The 13861-nt window shown below is 45.5% G+C and overlaps 1 protein-coding gene across 1 annotated transcript in view; it reads left to right on the forward strand.

Moving 5' to 3' along the window:
- ldlrad3 (low density lipoprotein receptor class A domain containing 3) overlaps positions 1–11933 on the forward strand; it is a 49526-nt gene extending 37593 nt beyond the window's left edge. The window contains 3 exon segments of the mRNA XM_035396645.1: positions 7183–7430; positions 7432–7568; positions 10425–11933. Coding sequence (XP_035252536.1) covers positions 7183–7430; positions 7432–7568; positions 10425–10575 — 536 coding nt within the window. The 3' untranslated portion in view covers positions 10576–11933.
- The last annotated feature ends 1928 nt before the right edge of the window (positions 11934–13861 follow it).

Below are 13861 nucleotides of genomic sequence, written 5' to 3' on the forward strand. Positions count from 1 at the left end.
ATGATTATGTGAGAGTGTCTGATGGATACAGTCACTCGGGCAGGCAGAGGCTCTCTTTCAGAGCAATTCAAAATTTTAGGTCCACTATACAATTTAGGGCATGTGCCAGGCTTTATACAATTTAGGGCATGTGCCAGGCTTCTCTGGAGGGCTGCATGTGCCTCACCTCTTAGCTGAAGGGCATATCCGTATATGGCCTTCCGAGTGGGACAACCATCTTCCTCCAGTCCTGCAACCTTTTTATCCTAATTAATATAAAACTTTTCCAATATTTTAATTGCCTCCTCCCAACCTATTCCTGTATCAACCCACACTCTCAGACTATATACAACATTACAATACAATGACAAAAATATCCAACATGACAACATAATGATGAAGATGTCGCTGTGAAGTCATCCCAAATCCAACTGCAGCTTGCAAGGTTGGTGCACATTCTTGTCCTGGAAACGTGTCTGATTGGAGACACGGAAAGAGAGATAGCCCCCAGGGGCTATAAGGGTAGACGGGGATTATTGTGCCCCATGTTGGGTCTCACCCTTGTATTTCCTTAACTATTGAATGCGGAAATGCCTGTAATGTAATGTAATGTAATGGAACCACACCGGAGTTCCAGTCACTGGAAACAGCTGATGGAATTGTGAGCCTGTGTGGTCCAGACCAAATTTTGCCGATTATGTTTTTCACCAGGACCTTGTCTCCAGGTTCAACCAGGCATTTCTTTGTCCTCAGCCGGGTCAAGTCCAGTTCTCTGATCCTGTGAAACACACTTAGGACAAAAGCCTGCAATATTTACCTAAACGGTCACCCATTACGTGCAATTTCCCACCAATACACTAACCACCAGGAGTCCTCATGGGTCAACCTGTAGGAATTTCAAAGGGTGAAAGCAAATGTTAATCACTCAGTGTTAATTACTCAGTCCCGCTTTCACGGAGAGGAGCACGGCTGGTGGCTGCGTCACCCAGTCTCATCCTAAAATGGAGAACAAATGATTAGTTAGTTGGAATTGATTAGTTAGTTGTTGTTGTTTTTTTTTTTTTAACCAATGTTATTTTCTTGTTTTTTTTTTTTAAACCAATGTTATTTTCTTGTACCAGTCCCCCATTTTGTATTGGGGGCTACTGCACTAGTCAGGAGTCTCCTACAAGTTCAAAAGTCACACACCATTTTAAAATCCTTATGCCTCCATCTCTGGTGTATTTACACGGCCTTGGTTGCAACCCCACAGATCACCCACAGGTACATTCACAGTATTAACAAAAGTCTCATGCAAGATGCTACTTTGAGAAGTAAAAACGATTTGATTACCTCAGTGTCAGCTTGAAGCCAACATTGCTCAGCGTGTATTTTACATGAGAAACTGTGGAAAGGATGGTGTTAGGATGTGCCACTAGGGGTCAATCATATGTGTGCTACCTTATTTATTTATTTATTTATTTACTGTTACTCCCTTATCTTGGGCTCATAACCCTTATTTATTTATTTATTTATTTATTTACTGTTACTCCCTTATCTTGGGCTCATAAATTAAGAATATTTAGGGACTTATGGTGTCCACGTCCTTATGCTATTAGAACGAAACCTCAACACCTGATGCAATGGGGGCCGACGTATCCTATTCTGAGGTTTCAAGCGATTTAATTAATCTAACGAGTTCGTCTTTTGACATGTCTTGGAGCTGGCTACCTCGTTCTGACTGGTTATTCCCAGATCTGCATGCCGGGGCAACGTGTCCATATTTGTGACAGATCTTACATTGGGTCCTTCTCCCTCTGTGACAGTCCGCCTGGCTATGCCCTGATCTCCCACAGTTGCTGCAAGGAGCTATCTCCTGTACCGGAGCCATGTGGAGGGGTGCTTTATTGTGAGAATGTGACCTCAGACCTGATCTTGCGCCCCCCTTGTTTACACCACTATGGTATTTATTTAAACATGCAGCCCACGAAATTAAGTCGCTACAATCCTTCGGTCGAAAACCAGCCTTACCCGCTGTGTCTCGGTATAAAGCTACACTTCCCTCGAGTACATTCATCAGGAAATCGGGGTTATCTTTACTTGGATTGTCACCTGCATTACCATATGTTGAGTACAAACTGTATTTCTCGTCAATATACCTATCAAAAGGTTCATCTTCGCGTTGTTGGCGGGTAAGATATAATGAATACAGATTGGAACCTGTACCTAGAGCTTTATAAACGGTCTTCCTGAACTTTTCCACTGCTTCTTCCATCTCAAGCGTGGATGTGAAGCGGACAGATGCCCATGCAGAGTTATTAAATTCCCCTAACTCGCTCCATACAGCACTTGGACATTTTGCCTTTGTTAACACATAAACATCGAAAGCATGTAATCCCCCCACCGTCATGTACTGTGCTATTTTCTCCCAAAACGCCATGTTCGGGTCATCTCTTTTGAGATCGGGTAATTCCCGAACCATGCTACGCAAATCAGAAGGACTTAGTGGTGTATGTTTGATTTGTGTTATAATACTTGGCTGTCCCTCACTCCGATCCGGATTCGGAATCGAGTCTACTGCTATAGGGGCCATTGGGGCACTAGGCTCTACAGATATATCATCCATAACCTGTGAATATGGGGGAGCCTTGTACAAATCCTCCTGTACCTTAGCTAACAGTTTGTTTTTGCTGTCTAGTTCGCTACGACACCTTTGCAGCTCGTCTATTTCGCTACGACAGCGCTCCAGCTCTCCCTCATATTGTTTGAGTTTGTGTGCTGCGCTTTTATATGCCATCACTACGCACATTGCTGCATATTTACCTTTCTGTTTATTATTTTTCTGTTGGGACCACCATACGTTCAATGCCTTCTTTGAAATTACCCCGGAATCATTTTTGCTAGGGAATGGGGGGTTAGTTCTAATTGCTTTCCCATATCTTTTAACCATAGCTTTTAATGCCGCTGCCATTAGATCCCCGCATAAAACCTCTTTCTCCGTCATCATTCCCGTAGTTGGTAGCCCTTCAGAATTACGCGGATTAGCTATCATGAGCCGAAAGTATTAACTACACGAAAGGAAAATATGCGCTTTTACTCTTATATTATATGGGTTATATATACTATATTGTGTACACATATAACAAACATATCACGTAGGCCTAACACAACAATACGTTATTCTGTAGACATGACAACACTGATGGAGCTCCGAACAAAACAACATTGAGTGCACTTTCTCGCATTCACTCGCATTGGTAAACAACCAAGGTTCTCTTCTTGCACACACTTTGGCACGCAGCCCAAGTTTTTTCACAATTCGCAGTGTTACTTCCGAAACACTTAGGCTACTAACAGCAATCAGCAACACCAAAACTTGTCCAACAAGTTATTAAACAGACGCTCCCTCGTCTGATGGTTCCGAACCGAAACGTGTTTGTGTGTCCACTCCCGACACACACGTTACTAAACAGCTTAAGGAAAATGGACGCAACTTCGCCCTTGAGCCCGACGTGGCTCGGAACGTGTCCTTCTGTCAAATACCGACACACGTTACTAAACAGACGCTCTTCTTGGCGTAGTGGACCCGACGTGGTCCGGAACGTTACGTGACTTCACCCAGCACGCAGACGTTACTAAGGAAAGTGGACGCTACTTCGCCCGTGAGCCCGACGTGGCTCGAAACGTGTCCTTCTGTCAAATACCGACACACGTTACTAAACAGACGCTCTTCTTGGCGTAGTGGACCCGACGTGGTCCGGAACGTTACGTGACTTCACCCAGCACGCAGACGTTACTAAGGAAAGTGGACGCTACTTCGCCCTTGAGCCCGACGTGGCTCGGAACGTGTCCTTCTGTCAAATACCGACACACGTTACTAAACAGACGCTCTTCTTGGCGTAGTGGACCCGACGTGGTCCGGAACGTTACGCGACTTCACCCAGCACGCAGACGTTACTTAGGAAAATGGGCGCTATTTCGCCCGTGAGCCCGACGTGGCTCGGAACGTGTCCTTCTGTCCAATATGACACACGTTACTAAACTGACGCGTTACTCAGCGTCGAGGACCCGACGTGGTCCGGAACGCTGCCGTGCTCTACTTCAGCACGCAGACGTTACTGAACAGATTGACGCTCCCGCGTACTCTGTTAATACTGCTAGCACTACCACATTAAAATGACGTCAACATTAAAAGACAAACTCATTATCAGTTGTTACATCAAAGTCCCGTCCACGTAACTATTTCTTAAAATACAGAACAGGAGTCACTTCCAAATTGCACCAAGGAAAATCAACGCCTAATGAAGGTGGTAAGTTGTGTTTAATAAAAGATACTCACCTTCTTGTTGATTCTCGTTGTTTCAAGTGGAAGATATTTCCTGTCCCTTCGTGGTCGCCAAAACTGTTAGGATATTTTGCCCTTATTCGTGGAGTCAAATGCAGGACGATGAAGAACACGCTGACAAAGTTTCCTCAGAGGATTTGTGGTTTAATTCAATGCGCAAGGGAGAGACAGACCCAGCACACTCGGGCGCTGCGCTGAGAGAATCTCTGCCCATCACACTGTGTGGTGTCTAGATATACAGTTTTCAGTCATACACATCAAAAGGTTGAGTTAAGTGGCGGACCGGAGACAAATGGTCTTGTCCCTTCCTGGGGACCCTTGCATCCATTTAGCATAGGAATGTGACTTCCTTGCCGCAGACACTAGAGGTGTTATACAGGGACACACTACAGAGGTGCTAGACATACAGGCATGCAAACTACAGTCACAGCATGGTAGGAGAGGGAAACACAATACACTACATACAGTCTAATATATATATAGTAATACATGTACCTAAAACAGGGAACCTATCAATATACTGCAATATATTGTTAATATGTGGACTTTTCTGAAACTGTAGTGATGAGTTTATCACAGAAGTGTTTCTTTAAAAGATAAATTTTCATGTCTGAAAAATAATTATATATTTGCCTGTATATTGTAAAGTGTTGCAGAATCTTGATATTTAAATATATTTACAGTATAATCCACTTCTTTAAGAATTTTTAATTGACCCGATACTGCTATGAAGCCCCCCCCCCCCCCCCCCCCCGGCCTCTCCAGCCCCCACCCCCCATCTCAGCCATTTCGGGTGTTCCGTACGCGACAGAAACAGACCGGGTTGCCATGGAGATGTGGGGAGAAGGAATTAGCTCTCTTTCTGACTCTGTCTAATTGGCTTCCCTCTCGCCCCCTCCCCTCTAACACAGGGCACTATTTACAGGGGGCTGTCACACACTCCACAAGGCCCACAAAGGCCCCCCCTCCCGGTCCACTGCCCGTGCTTTTGCCCTGCTGGGCTGCTGTCAGTGGCCTGACTCCCCCCTAGCAGGGGGACTGGGTCTGCAGAATAGAGACCCAGTTCTGTCTGCTTCTGGGGCTGTCATACAGGCCAGACCTGGACTGCCTGTCCTTCCACATGCTCACGCTCACACACTCACACTCTCATACACTTGGGCCATCTGGGTAGCGTAAAGGTATAAGCACTCGCCTACCACCGCAGAGACCCGGGTTCAATCCAGTGGTACTTCCGGCTTGGTCAGACATTCTTACAAACACAATTGGCTGTGTTGGCGGGTGGGAAGCCGGTGAGGGTATGAGTCCTGATCATTGCATTAGTGACTCCTACTGGTTGGTCGGTGCACCTTTGGGGAGATAGCGTGAACCTCCGCATGCTCTCCCAGTGAAACTCCTCACTGTCAGGTGAAAAGAAGTGGCTGGCGACTCCACATGTATCGGAGGAGGCATGTGGTAGTCTACACCCTCCCCAGACAAACAGGGGATAGCACAGGACCAGGACCGTGATACACACGGGGAATTGGTATAATAACTAAATTTGTGAGAAAATGGGAGGAAAATGGCAAAAAACAAAAAACTTACACACCACACACTTATATACTCAAACACTCATGCGCACACGCGCACACACTCATGCGCTCACACACTCACACACACACTCATGCGCACACACACTCACACACACACTCATGCGCTTCGAGAGAGAGCCCTGTGTGAATCCTGCATGAACCTCAAAATAAGACATATGATGGTGTGAAAGGTGCCTTCTTTATGTGCCGCTGTTATTCTGTCACTAGTGAGAGGTGTTGGTTTTCAAATTGTTAATTCAAAAATGTGATACAAATTTTGATTTGTAAATTGGGATATAAATTGCGATTTCAGAATGGAAATGATGATTTCTAAGTTGTTATATAAATTCTAATTTTAAAATGGTGTTGATTTTATATTAAATGTCTCAGTGTTGGGTGTGTTTGTGTTGATGTTATAGTAAATGTCTCAGTGTTGGGTGTGTTGATGTTATATTAAATGTCTTAACGTTGGGTGTGTTTGTGTTGATGTTATAGTAAATGTCCGTGTTGGGTGTGTTTGTGTTGATGTTATAGTAAATGTCTCAGTGTTGGGTGTGGTTGTGTTGATGTTATAGTAAATGTCTCAGTGTTGGGTGTGGTTGTGTTGATGTTATAGTGAATGTCTCAGTGTTGGGTGTGTTTGTGTTGATGTTGTAGTAAATGTCTCAGTGTTGAGTGTGGTTGTGTTGATGTTATGGTAAATGTCTCAGTGTTGGGTGTGGTTGTGTTGATGTTATAGTAAATGTCTCAGTGTTGGGTGTGTTTGTGTTGATGTTATAGTAAATGTCCGTGTTGGGTGTGGTTGTGTTGATGTTATGGTAAATGTCTCAGTGTTGGGTGTGGTTGTGTTGATGTTATAGTAAATGTCTCAGTGTTGAGTGTGTTTGTGTTGATGTTATATTAATGTCTCAGTGTTGGGTGTGTTTGTGTTGATGTTATAGTAAATGTCTCAGTGTTGGGTGTGGTTGTGTTGATGTTATAGTAAATGTCTCAGTGTTGGGTGTGGTTGTGTTGATGTTATAGTAAATGTCTCAGTGTTGGGTGTGTTTGTGTTGATGTTATAGTAAATGTCTCAGTGTTGGGTGTGTTTGTGTTGATGTTATAGTAAATGTCTCAGTGTTGGGTGTTGTTGTGTTGATGTTATAGTAAATGTCTCAGTGTTGGGTGTGTTTGTGTTGATGTTATAGTAAATGTCTCAGTGTTGGGTGTGGTTGTGTTGATGTTATAGTAAATGTCTCAGTGTTGGGTGTGGTTGTGTTGATGTTATAGTAAATGTCTCAGTGTTGGGTGTGTTTGTGTTTCGTGGTGCAGAGGCCCCCAGCCAGGACTTTGTGACGCTGGACTACCGGCTGCGGTACTATCCCAGCATCACCTACGCCGTCATCGGCAGTGCGGTCATCTTCGTCCTGGTGGTGGCGCTGTTGGCCCTGGTGCTGCACCACCAGAGGAAGCGGAGCGTTCTCCTGCCCCGGGGGGTCCGGGGGGGGCACCACCACCAGCCCCTCCTCCTGTCGCGGCTGGTGATCCTGGACCGAATGCCGGGCCAGGCTGGTCTAAGCCCCAGGTCCCCCCCCGGGCCCCCCCCCCGGGCCCTTCGGCACGGCAGCCAGCCTGCAGCTGCTCTCCGGCTCCCTGCACCCCCCCGGCCTGCCCCTCGACTCCCCGCCCTCCTACTCACAGGCTGTGCTGGACGCCAGGTACGGGCGGGACTGGGGGCGGGGTTAGGGCTTGGGGGTGGAGTTAGGGTCAGGGGGTGGGGTTATGGCCAGGGGAGGCAGTTAGGCTCAGGGGGTGGGGTTATGGTTAGGGGAGGGGTTTAGGGTCAGGGGGTGGGGTTAAGTTTAAGGGAGGGGTTAGGGCCAGGGGAGGCAGTTAGGCTCAGGGGGTGGGGTTATGTTTAGGGGTGGGGTTTAGGCTCAGGGGGTGGGGTTAAGGTTAGGGGAGGGGTTTAGGCTCAGGGGGTGGGGTTATGGTTAGGGGTGGGGTTTAGGTTCAGGGGGTGGGGTTAAGGTTAGGGGAGGGAGTTAGTGTCAGGGGCCACAGGTTAATACTTAGATATATTTATACTTTTATTATATTTATTTATTTAAAATGCTTTTGTGTTTTGTGAATTTTTTTATTATTATTTAAAAAGGATAATAATAATGTCCAAAGGGAGTTTTACCTGTCTGCACACAGAACGTGGTGTACAAAAAGTATCATAAATAAAGATTTAGAGTCTTTTTCACATGCAGAGTTATAACAGTGTGAAGGACTTTTCAGGGTCAAGCATTTCTGCTACTTTGTGCTTGTTACCCTGACAGCAGTAATGGCCCCGTTTCGCCCAAACACACTTTGCCCCACACTGCCAAACACACTTTGCCCCACACTGCCAGCACACTTTGCCCCACACTGCCAGCACACTTTGCCCCACACTGCCAAACACACTTTGCCCCACACTGCCAGCACACTTTGCCCCACACTGCCAGCACACTTTGCCCCACACTGCCAAACACACTTTGCCCCACACTGCCAGCACACTTTGCCCCACACTGCCAGACACATTTTGCCCCACACTGCCAAACACACTTTGCCCCACACTGCCAGCACACTTTGCCCCACACTGCCAGCACACTTTGCCCCACACTGCCAAACACACTTTGCCCCACACTGCCAGCACACTTTGCCCCACACTGCCAGCACACTTTGCCCCACACTGCCAAACACACTTTGCCCCACACTGCCAGCACACTTTGCCCCACACTGCCAGACACATTTTGCCCCACACTGCCAAACACACTTTGCCCCACACTGCCAGCACACTTTGCCCCACACTGCCAGCACACTTTGCCCCACAATGCCAGTTTCCTCCTACAGTACACGCTGACAAAGAAACTGCTGAAGAAACAGTATTTTTTTTACTGGTGGATAAAACTTGAAAATAGTAAAGGTTAAGAAATCCCAGGGAATCATGAATCTCTGCACAATAGTGATGGTGCTTACAGCCGTGAAAATGTTTTTTTCCCCTTCCTGATTTCCTCGATTATTGCATATTTGTTACACTGTAAGGTTTCATATCTTTTGGCAAAATGTAATATTACACAAAGTGAATCTGAGTAAGCACAAAACATTTTTTAAATTATTATTTCAGTTATTTAATGAAAATATTATTCAACACCCATATCACCCATGTCAAAAAGTAATCACCCCCTAGTTACTCAATTAGGCAAATTTAATTGGTAATTAGATTCAGCTGATTGAACGCACCCAGGCTTGATTGCAGCCAGTCCGGTTGGATCTAAACCTCACTCATATCGAACCTTACCATTAGAGTGAAGTAGTCACCACAAAGTTTCTACAAGCACACTATGCCATGATCAAAGGAAATTCCTGAAAATATGAGAAAAATATTGAAATATATCAGTTTGGAAAGGGTTACCAGGCCATTTCCAAGGCTCTGGGACTTCACCAAACCATAGTGAGAGTCATTATCTCCAAACGGAGAACACTGGGAACAGTGGTGAATATTCCCAGGAATGGGTGATCTGCCAGCAGGTCTCCAAGGGTGCAGGGACAACTCATCCAGAAAGTCACAGAACATCCCAGAACATCCTAAGAACTGCAGGCCTATCTAACCTCAGCTAAGGTCATTGTTCATGACTCTACAATAAGTCTGCTAACGAAGACAAACATCAATGCTCATCTATCATTTGCAAAAAAGCACCAGGATGATCCCCATGCCTTTTGGTATAATGTTCTGGGGACAGATGGATGGATGACAGGTTCCATTGTGTCTGGCGTAACACAAATACAGCATTTCACAGTAAGAACATCATACCAACAGCCGAACATGGCGGTGGAAGTGTGATGGCGTGGGGATGCTTTGCTTTCTCAGGACCTGGATGAGTCACCATTAATGATGGAACCATGAATTCTGCTCTGTACCAGAAAACTCTTAAGGAGAATGTCTCGCCATCTGTCGGCGAACTGAAGCTGAAGCATAATTGGGTCATGCAGTAAGACGATGATCCAAAACACAAAAGCAAATCCACATCCGAATGGCTGGAAAGAAACCAAATGAAAGTTTTGAGTTGAAACCAAACAAGCAGTTCAAGCTTAAAAACCGATTTGTCTGAATTAAAGTAGTTCTGCAAAGAAGAGAGGGCTATAATTCATCCATAGCGATGTGAAGGACTGATATCAAATTATAGGAAGTGTTTGGTTTCGGTTATGGTTGCTAAAGGTGGTGCACAAAGAAGTGTTTTGTGTTTACTCAGGTTCCCTTTGTCTGATATTACATTTTGTATAAAGATTTGAAACCATTCAGTGTGGCAAATATACGATAATAGAGAAAATCAGTAATACTTTTTCATCGCAGCAGTGTATGTGGTGCCTATTAGCCAGTGATTTAGTACCCATTTTGCAAAAGCACTGACTGGGAGTCAGTTGTCATTAAAAGAGAATCTTTAAATAAGATCGCTACGTGATTTTTCTCTCAGCTCTCATCTCTGCACATAGACCAATAGCAGTTACAGGAAGGTTTTCCCATCATGCATCTCTTATTCCACCCGCAGCCGGCCACCCTGGTTCGACCTCCCACCTCCGCCCTACCCCCCCGATGGGGGGGCACCTCCCCAGAGGGACCTGCCCCCATATGAAGCCCACGTGGACCAGCCTGAGCCAACACCCAGGCCCCGCCCACAGGAGGAGTCTGACCAGCTGTAGCCCCGCCCCCTATCAGACTGCATGTACATGAGTGACAGTGACGGGGGGAGATGGACTCCGAAAGGCTGCACGAACAGAAGAGGGGGCCAAGGGGGGAGCCCAGGTGCACCATCATGCCACGGGCCCCAGAGGAAAGAGGCTGAACATGGGAACACAGTCAAACTCAAACTCCACCTCCTGCTCACCCCCTTACCCATGAGGCATTGTGCTGCACAGCATTCCCCGTGATATAGACTGTTTTTGGTTTTAGAGACTTGGAGATGCACCCTGCCCCGTATGCAGTCATGGCTGCTCAACACACAGGTGCGGGTGACTGAGAAAGTGGGAGCGGCCATTTTGGGTTCCCATGGCAACACGTTGCTGGAATCATCATCATTGTGATTGCCTAGGCAGTATTCTCCCAGAACCTGGCCAAAACTCCCGACTGTGAACGTGCAGGTCCTACAGCTTCAGTGAAGTCTGCCCGGTCCAGTGAAGGACGTTTCTCTCCACAGACCATCCGGACTGGAGTCTGGGAGACTGGACAGGGCTCTTAGAGACAGTGTCAGTGTTATTAGCACCATGTCCACCAGGGGGAGACATTTCAGCTTTGCGCACTTACAGGTGTGCCAGAACAAATCAGATCAGATCCACACTTGTCAATGATATACAAGTATTTGGTTACATATAAGTAGCTTTTTATTAGTAGAAGTTTACACTATATTTTACCAGTGTCCTGATCCAATATAATGTATATTTTGGGAAAAAAAATGGTAAAATAATCGGTGGACTTGTAGGATTTTGATGGATATTTGAAACATTTTTAAATGCGTTACTGTTACAATTTGTTACAAGTTTATGTATAACCAAATAATATTTATCTGGTATTTGCAGGGAGTGAGGTTCTTTAACTGGAATGATTTAGTGACTGCAGGACCAGGTAATTAAAGTGTGAAAGCTTGGTTTGATGTTTACAAAATGTGCCTCTCTAAGGACACAATCAAGAACTGTTATGGGGATGAAGAGTCATTCGTACCCAAGATAATCTAATTAACAAATCATCTGGGATCACCTGCTCTTAATTACAAATTAATGGCTGGTTCGGCTGGCAGAAATATCCATCAGAATCCTGCAAACCTAACATTGGGATTTAAACATGTAGTGGAGGCAGGATGTAGAGAACTTTATATAGGAAGAACTTAAACCAAAGCTATTTAAAGGAAGTATTGTTTTGAGCAGCATATCGGTCTGTAAAGGCCTTGCTGTAGCGCATGGTTAGGCTCTAGAATCACTGAGATCTTCTGTTCAGACTGCTTTCACACACACGCACGCACACACACACACACACACATCCACACACACACACACACACACATGCACATGTACGCACGCACGCACACTCACACACACGCACACTCACACGCACGCACGCACACACACACACGCACAGTCACACACACACACACACATTCACAGGCAACGTAGTGAAGTGCAGGTATGTTCATGCCCAGACTGAAAGCACTTCCATTATTGGAAAGGAAAGGTACTTTTCCACTCAATCTAAAAGCCCTTTTCTCTTAAGTTCTACAAAGCTCTGCTGCAGTGAAGGAAATATAGCCGCGTTTCCACCGCAGGAACTATACCCCGGAACTAGGAACCTTTTGAGGAACTCAGTGCGTTTCCACCGCAGGAACTAGGGTCTAAATTTAGTTCTGGGGGCTTTGTTTTACCCCCCAAAACGTTCCTGCTCGGGGGGTAGTACTTTCCGAAAGTACAGGAACCTTTTGGGTGGAGCTTGCAGCGCTGAACATTTCTGATTGGTCGAGTACTCGCAGCATTTGTGTTGTATTTATTTTCCGCTATTACCTGCCATGTTTGAAAATATGCAGCGGCAAACCAATTTATTTTCATAAAAACTTCAAATCAAACTTGTATGTTATGCGGCGCAGTAGCCTAGTTTTGGTTATAGCCTGTCAACGTCTTGGAATTATAACGTGTGCTCTTCTGTTCTTTTCTTGCTTTAGTATTCGTTTTATAAAATGCTAACCATTAGTGCTGGGACAGCATATTACGTACCAAAACATTCAAACGGATTAATTCGGTTGCTGAATATTTCTTCCGGATTTTCTTTGTTAGTCCGTTGTAATTGACTCAAAACGTTTGATACAGTTATGTGAGGTATGCGGTAGTTAACTTAATTAACATTGGTGATACAGTACAAGCAAACTGGAAATCACCATCCGCACTTTTTATCCGGGTAAAATAACAGGTTAATTCTAGTAATCTTCCCTTTAGCTTTTTCAGACTGCCGTGATTTTACTGACATTTTTCAATTCCACGAAAAGACCAGGAAGACTATGGACTAATTTATGGTGCATGGTTCGCATCTGGAGGGCACACTTCGCTGCTCGGCTAGCAGTAACTTCGAAGGAAAGCAAACGGTGGCTGTACCACTACTAAATTTACATTTTCACGCAAGTCCGAGTTTTCGTTCTATTCTTGTCATTTTGCCATTAGCCTATATGGAATTGACGACGAGAAAGTAATCAAACAGCAAATTGTTTACAACGTGTGCATGTTTTCTGCTGTTGTTGCCAGTTATACATATAAATGTGAATGCATTCTGTCGCTTCGGATGTCAAGACATGAAAGCGAATGTTCGCATACAAACATAATGAATGTGTTTGAGAGGATATATGAAAATCAATAAATACAAAAGTAACCATATATAGTCATTGTTGGTAACCCGTTGTATAAGTGGAATAAACCCCTCCGGGCTGTCCCGGTTATTAGAAAATAATGTAGGCTACTTCGGTGGTAGTATGGGGTTACGGAAGAAATCATATGACAGATGGACCGACGACAACGTTGCTTTTTCATACGTCAGTGGGCTAATTTGCCTAATCTTCGCGGTACTTTAGACCCCGGTGGAAACGCAGACAACCATTGGCTGAAGGAACCTTTTAGTTCCTGGTAAAGTAGTTCCTGGGACTGAAAGTTCCGGGTAATTTTGGTGGAAACGCGGCTTATGTGATTACTGTCAGACTGCAACACCCACAGTGATAAAGTAGGGGGTTGGGGAGGGGGGGGGGGTGGAGGGGCGGAGGGGAGCGGGGCTGGGGGGTTGGGGGGTGCCAGCATCTCCTATTTTTGGCCAACTTGTGAAAAGAAGCTGGCAGAACACGGTGTGCAGTGGGGCGGGGGGGGGGGGCGGCATCTCGAGGTGTTAATTAACGAGCTGCTGCACACCTCTGAGCAGCAACGCGTCTTTAATTAAAGAGCGCTGCAGAAGTGTGTCTGGCTGCTG

The sequence above is a fragment of the Anguilla anguilla genome, chromosome 16 (genome assembly GCF_013347855.1).
Source record: "Anguilla anguilla isolate fAngAng1 chromosome 16, fAngAng1.pri, whole genome shotgun sequence".
Classification (NCBI taxonomy): Eukaryota; Metazoa; Chordata; class Actinopteri; order Anguilliformes; family Anguillidae; genus Anguilla; species Anguilla anguilla.